General features: G+C 41.6%; 1 protein-coding gene across 1 annotated transcript; it reads left to right on the top strand.

Annotated features, from left to right (window-relative positions):
• Positions 1-1,929: 1,929 nt before the first annotated feature.
• On the top strand, positions 1,930-2,340 carry LOC121463256 (60S ribosomal protein L26; the record flags this gene model as incomplete). The annotated part of the gene is made up of 1 exon (XM_041675371.1): positions 1,930-2,340. A coding segment is annotated over one exon (411 nt), but the record flags the coding sequence as incomplete, so codon positions are not given.
• Between the last annotated feature and the right edge of the window lie 4,937 nt (positions 2,341-7,277).

Genomic DNA, 7,277 nt, shown 5'->3' with positions numbered 1-7,277 from the left:
ACAGGTTCAACAGATGATTCTCCTGAGGTGCATCCCAGTGACAAGGAACCAGGCAAAAGGGAAAAGGCATGAATGAGTGCTAGTGAGAGCTGGGAGTGCCCAGAACTGAGCCCAAATGCCAGCTTGAAACTTGGTAGTCCTCTCCTCATATGCTTCCCTGAGCACTCCTGGAAATTATTACAGCTCTAGAGGCTTGGTTGGAAAAACTTGGCACCAATTGTGCAAATAAAATGAGTACGTTTTCCTTTTCAAAGGGCTTAGCTCTACAAAACATCAGAAACCGTGGTCACAGCGGTGCTTAATTATGACAATATTAAATTAATGCTTAATTAAACAAACGCAAAGAAGTCTCATGTTTTGAGTGGAGTGGGCAAGGTTTCTACCATCTGTCGTTTTGCAATTGTAAAACCTTTCTTTGCAAAGAATATGTGCTAAGAAGAAATTGCAATTGGTTTATTCTCTAACAAACACTTTTTATGAAATCTGTCATCATCCTAACTACTGTCAAAATGAGCAAAATATCTATCAAAGGAGCAGAATTTCCAAGTAGGGTTTGAAAAGGTCCTGATGTCATTGCTGTCCTTTTCCTCGCTCAAAACACATTAGAGCTGTCATGATTCCAATACGAATATCATAGAGCAGGGTACGCTGATAGATAAACACATTAGAGCTGTCATGATTCCAATATGAATATCATAAGGCAGGGTACGCTGATAGATAAACACATGCTCCCTGGTTCTTAAGATGGCTTGGTACCTGGAAGCCTAGAAGACAAGTTACAAACCAACACATGACAGGATTTGTTTCCATCTCAGATGAATTACAAATGTGTGTAGATCTCCCTTTTCCGCTTGCAGATTGAGATAATAATGTTACTTAGATTAAGATTCTTGCGGTAACAAAGGACAAGGAGTTTTAAAATGAACAATGCTCCTTACTGTAGGCATTTCAGATTCCGATCTCGAAATTTACTTGTAGTGTATTCTTTTGTTTGTTTGTTTGTTTGTTTGTTTTGGTTTTTGGAGACAGGGTTTCTCTAGCTCTTGCAGACCAGGCTGGTCTCGAACTCACAAAGATCCACCTGCCTCTGCCTCCTGAGTGCTGGGATTAAAGGCGTGTGCCACCACCGCCTGGCCATTACTTGTAGTGTAGAATCATATAACTCTGACTTGTGAAATACCTAGTTCATCTACATATTTCTCTTCAATGCCATGGTTACGAGCCTAACCTAAAATGGCAGGCTGTTGTAAGGAGACTGCACCCAAGTGTATATCAGCCCCAATTTCTGCTTCCCTCTTACTAACAATAAGTCCTCCAAATCATGAGAGGGCATATTTCCTACACCCAACTCAATATCTTAATGAATAAAATTATTATTTTGTTACTTTTTTTTTTCAGTGAGGGATTTCTCTCCAGCTTTAGAGCCTGTCCTGGAACTAGTTCTTTAAAATCAAAATTTATTTATTTATTAAGCATACAATGGACTGCTGGCAAGGAAGGCACCAGGACTCATTACAGATGGTTGTGAGCCACCATGTGGTTGCTGGGAATTGAAGTCAGGACCTCTGGAAGAGCAGCCAGGATGACCTTGAATTCTCAGAGATCTGCCTGCCTCTCTCTGCCTCCCGAGTGCTGGGATTAAAGGCATACGCCACCATTGCCTGGCTGAATATAATTATGTTTATCATTTTAAAAGATTTTCCCGCCTCTTGCGGCCATCGCTGGATCGCTGCCGCCAAAATGAAGTTCAATCCCTTTGTGACTTCTGACCGGAGCAAGAACCGCAAACGGCATTTTTTTTTTTTCGAGACAGGGTTTCTCTGTGGCTTTGGAGCCTGTCCTGGAACTAGCTCTGTAGACCAGGCTGGTCTCGAACTCACAGAGATCCACCTGCCTCTGCCTCCCGAGTGCTGGGATTAAAGGCGTGCGCCACCATCGCCCGGCCGCAAACGGCATTTCAATGCACCTTCTCACATTCGGAGGAAGATCATGTCTTCCCCACTTTCCAAAGAGCTGAGACAGAAGTACAATGTTCGCTCAATGCCCATTCGAAAGGATGACGAAGTTCAGGTTGTCCGGGGACACTACAAAGGCCAGCAGATTGGCAAAGTGGTCCAAGTGTACAGGAAGAAATACGTCATCTACATTGAACGGGTGCAGCGGGAAAAGGCTAATGGCACAACTGTCCACGTGGGCATCCACCCCAGCAAGGTGGTGATCACCAGGCTAAAGCTGGACAAAGACCGAAAGAAGATCCTGGAAAGGAAAGCCAAGTCTCGACAAGTAGGAAAGGAGAAGGGCAAATACAAGGAAGAAACGATTGAGAAGATGCAGGAGTAGAGGCGTCTCATACAGTTTTCATTAAAGACTGCTTGAGTAAAAAAAAAAAAAAAAAAAAAAAAAAAAAAAAAAAAAAAAAAGATTTTCCCCTTTCTTCTGGTTATCAAGGTAAGTCTTGTTTCATGCATATTATTTTCCTCTTATTGTAATCAAATATGTAGCAAAAGCATTTAACAAAGAATCTATGTTAGCAGGTAGCTTCAGAGGGTTTAGTTTGCAGTCACTTGGTTCATGCACTTGAACAGAATGTGATGATGACGACAGCGTGTGGCAAATCAGCTTCTTCATTTCCACGTGGACAGGAAGGCAACAGAGGAGAAGGGGCAGGGTACCAAGTACAACCTTCACAGTCACACACACACACACACACACACACACACACACACACACACACCAGTGAACACCAGCCGAAAGCAAGCATTCAACACACAAACCTGTAGGGACCATCTTATATCCAAACCATAACAAATACTGCCATCTGAGGTGAAAGTATTCCTTTGGTTGCTTCACTATTCTAGATGATCTTAATGGAACTCAAGAATCAATCTGTAGTAGATAAACAAAAGCCATGAAGGTCACATTATTGTGTTCATGAATCTTAATCAAAACATCAAGTTCAAGAATTTGCTTAAGTGCCATTTTGTCTCTTTGCAATAGAAAACTCTCTGGGGAGCATACATCCGAGTTTTGCCTCTACGTATCCAGTTAGCTCCTTTGTACAGCTAGGCCTCACCCACCAGCAATGCCCTCGGTAGAGTCTAAGCCAATGAGATGAGAGCATGATTGGAACTGGGCCAATCGGAAGCTCTTCTTTCTAAAATAGCAATCTGGACAAAGTAATGACTGCAAAGAAAGGAAGACCAAGGGCATTCGTCCCTGTGACAGTCACTTTACAAACTCTACATGTCCCTGCTGCTTCTGATTCTCAAATCACTCTCTTTAAATTTAAGATCAATTCAACTTTTCCTTTCAGTGCTGTAGATTAAATCAAATTAATTCATCGTCAAATCTGACAAAGTCTGCTCATTCCTAAAGAGCCATTATTTAGGGGTTTGTCAAACCAATCTTTGTTTTCGTCCACTCAAGACTCAACTATGTGAATACATCTGCTGAAGAATTCAATTTTTAATTAATTTTTTTAGATTTTGTTTTTTCAATGGCACATAATAATTGTATGTATTTACAGGATGTCACCTAATGTTTCAGCACACATTTGTGTCGGGAAATGATCAAGTCATGGTACTTGATATATTCATTACCACAAATATTTACCGTTTTTTCAATTTATTTATTTTTAATTTTTATAGATGGGTATTTTGCCTGAATGTATGTCTATGTGTGTTCCCACAGAGAGCAGAAGAGGCTATCAAATCCTCTGGACCTGGAGTTACGGGTAGCCATCAGCCACCATGTGGTGCTGGAAACTGAACTCAGATCCTCAGCAAGAGCAGCAAGAAGCACTGAGTCTTCTCTCCAGGCTCCAAATATTTATAATATTTAATAAAATATTTTTGTTAATTTTTGAGAATTTCATGGATTTCTCATTTCCTGTTTCGTGTGTTTTCCCCTTAGAATAAATAAAATGTAATTGTTTTATCCTCAGCAAGCCTGGTTATTTCAACACATGCATACAATGCATTTTGGTCAAATTCACTCCCCATTCATTTGCCTCACTACCAGCAGGTCCATCTCCCATCCCCCTCAACTTCATGTCCTTTGTTGTTACTGTTTCATAACCACTGAGTCCAATCTCTGCTACCCATACACTCGTGACTGTAGGCCATCCACTGGAGTCCGGTTAATATTCCGAGAGCCACATCCTTAAAGAAAATCGACTCTTGTTGGGCTGAAGTGGAACATGCCTTTAGTCCCAGCACTTGGGAGGCAGAGGCAGGCTGATCTCTGTGAGTCTGAGACCAACCTGGTCTACAGAGCAACTACCAGGACAGACTCCAAAGCTACAGAGAAACCCTGTCTCAAAATAAAATAAAATAAAAAGTAGAAAAGAAAACTGACTCTCTGTCAGCAGCCATCACCTGTCAATCACGCCTAGTGTTGGGTGGGGCTCATGAGGCCCTCCCCTACCCGTGCTATAGTGTTGATTGGGGTTGATGTGATACAGGTCTTATGCAGACAACCACAGCTCTGTCAGTTCACAATGCCACAGTCTTGTCAAGTCAAGAATTTATTTGCGTCTACATCTGGCACATAAGGAAAACATGCCCTCGCCCACTCCCCACCAAAGAAGAAGGAGGAGGAGGAGGAGGAGGAGGAGGAGGAGGAGGAGGAGGAGGAGGAGGAGAAGGAGAAGAAGAAGAAGAAGAAGAAGAAGAAGAAGAAGAAGAAGAAGAAGAAGAAGAAGAAGAATTTCTTAACTAATTTTCCCTACCCTTGACTCGACTTTGCATTATATTCTGGTGCAGGGGAAGGGGAGGGGGGATCTAGTTCCTCTTAATGTTCATCACTACCACGTCTCTTTGGAGCTTAAAAGCATACCAGAGACCCTTCTCTCCAGTTAGCAAGGGAAACAGAGTATTTCCAATATTCATTATACAAGCTAATTAGCTGAGAAATAGTCTCATAAAAGGTCATGTCATCCCAGAATCCCAAAGCCATTGACTGTTTACTTTAAAGCTGCTAGAATAAGGGAGTGGTGAGTGAGGAGCATAAATGAACAGACCGGGCACGGATAACCATTCAGACGGCAGGGACTCTGTGCTATCATAAAACGTCTTCTAAAAAGACAAGAACATAGCATTTGTAAAGGCAATGTAAAGTGAGTTACTGTTTATTTCCTGTGGGGGTAGATGTATCCTTCAAAAAGCTATTACATATTTTTTGCAAGTAGCAAGAAGATAAATACAAGTACGTACTGCCAAACACATCTTCAGAAAAGCCTGGTGAGATAGCACCACAAAACATCTAAATTCTTAGTAACTCATAATTTCAAATTCTCACATGCTGTTCCCTGTGCCGGGATACTTGTCCCGTATCTCTGCCTCTCCCATATTTACCCGCTATGTTTTACTAGTATTGCACATCCCACTTACTTTATGACGCAGAATTCCCTAGACTAACTTAGGTCGACCTACTATGTGCCCTCACAGCATCCCTCTCAAGAACTATCACATATTATATGCAATATTTATGTCAAATTGTAGACTCCATGGAAAGCAGGACAAAATGCACCTTGCTCTTGACAGTGGCCGGAGTGTTTAGTCTCAGTGCTCAGGATAGGAAAGGCATTCAACAGACTTTCATTGACTGGATGATTGGAGAACTGAATGAAAGCAGGTGATATCACCCACTCAATTCCAGGTCAGAAAGCAAGTTGTCAATCAGCGAGTGCCGAGTGAGGGGAGGAATGGAGAAACAGAGCTCACCATGAGGCCACCCTAAGGCAGCAAGGAATGTGATCAAGCATTGCAGCTGGATAGCTCCCCCTCCGGCCCCGCCCCACCCCATCTCAGGTCTCAATGGATTTAGTGAGGGACAGTGAGTAAACAAGAGTCCGTGAAAACAAAACTCAGGAACCAATCCTGGTGACTGAGGTTCACTGTACTCTTTCACTATCGTATTGCATCTTGTGTGACTTTGCCATGCTGAAGGTCTCCTCAGTCTCGCTGTTTTCCAACTCCTTGTTATAATTAATCCAGGAGCAAAGGACCCCGGTAGTATTTTACTCGAAGGTAAAATCTATTTTTATTTGCTATCCCAGGAAGGAATGAGCCTCTTTGCTTTAGGACTGGATAACTAAAGTGGCTTCCTTGCTTTGTGATTTTTGTGTCTGTGCATGTCTGTGTGTATCTGTGTGGTTTTGAATGGTTTTGGTGACAATACCTTACAGTGCTCAAGAGGTGAACATTATGTTAGTGGTAAAATAGTATCCACATTTCCTCTGTTATTTCTTTCCTTTGGATTATTGAGTTGCCAAGATTTCCTCTGGCAATTTTCTCATGTCCAGCTACCATCACAGCAGAACTGGGTTCTTCATCCCTAACTCAGAAAGGTCATTAAGCATAGCCTTGACATGAGGTTTTGTAATATTTAATCTTTTTCATCTTCCTTTGCTGAAGCTTAAGTCCCTTTCCTCCTGCTCCTGTCCTTGTTGACTAATGAGGATAATCGGTCCCTTCCTCCTTTTATGTGTTTTGGTGAGTTATCATGGCCCCTTCAGGTCTCTCTTCTCTAGGCAGAGCAGGCCTGCCTGCTTTTCGTAATCTTCTCTCGCTGGGCTGATTTTCCAAACCTTTGATCATGTTAGTTCTTCCCCTCTGAACTTTCTCCAGCTTGTCTGTCTCTTTCCTGTGGTGCCCAGGAAAGAATTCAACCCTCCAGTTGAATCCTAACCAATATGGCCTTAACCTGCCAATGTCTCGTGGGTATGTAAAAGTCTTAAACATTACTTACTGAAACTCTTGTGCAGGAGTTACTTTTTAATTTGAAAAATAATAAACATTAGGAACCTTAATTTGGCATTTAGGACAATTTAACTTGGTATTTCTCACAGAACCTGCATGATAGTATATAACAGCATTAGAAACAGTGAACTATTGGGCAATAACCCACAGTTTGAGTGACAGAGACGACACTGTCAGAGCAGATGAGCTTCTTAAAGACAGTAAAGGATATTTTTCAAATATGGAAAAAGAATTCCACTCTGTTCTGTGTCATTTTACTATATGTGAGAGAGATCTAATGTTTGGTAAAAAAGCCCTTGTTGCATTGCCTTAAAAATCTATGAGTAAATTTTTAAACCTCAAGCCTATATACAGCTCATTTTTTGATTTTCACTTGATTAAAATTATAATGGCAGTTCCCCAGAACCATAGTCCACCGTTAGTTAAGCAAGAAGAATAAAGCCTTTCTGCTAATACTTGAGAACAAATTAAGGATTGTTCAAAAGAGATTAGGTGTGTTACGCGTTTGAACCACTA

This window comes from Microtus oregoni, unplaced genomic scaffold, assembly GCF_018167655.1.
Source record: "Microtus oregoni isolate MIOR12 unplaced genomic scaffold, Mior012 000026F_ref0000081, whole genome shotgun sequence".
Lineage (NCBI taxonomy): Eukaryota > Metazoa > Chordata > Mammalia > Rodentia > Cricetidae > Microtus > Microtus oregoni.
Note: the sequence above shows the minus strand (reverse complement) of the source record. Positions and strands in the feature narration are given on the sequence as shown.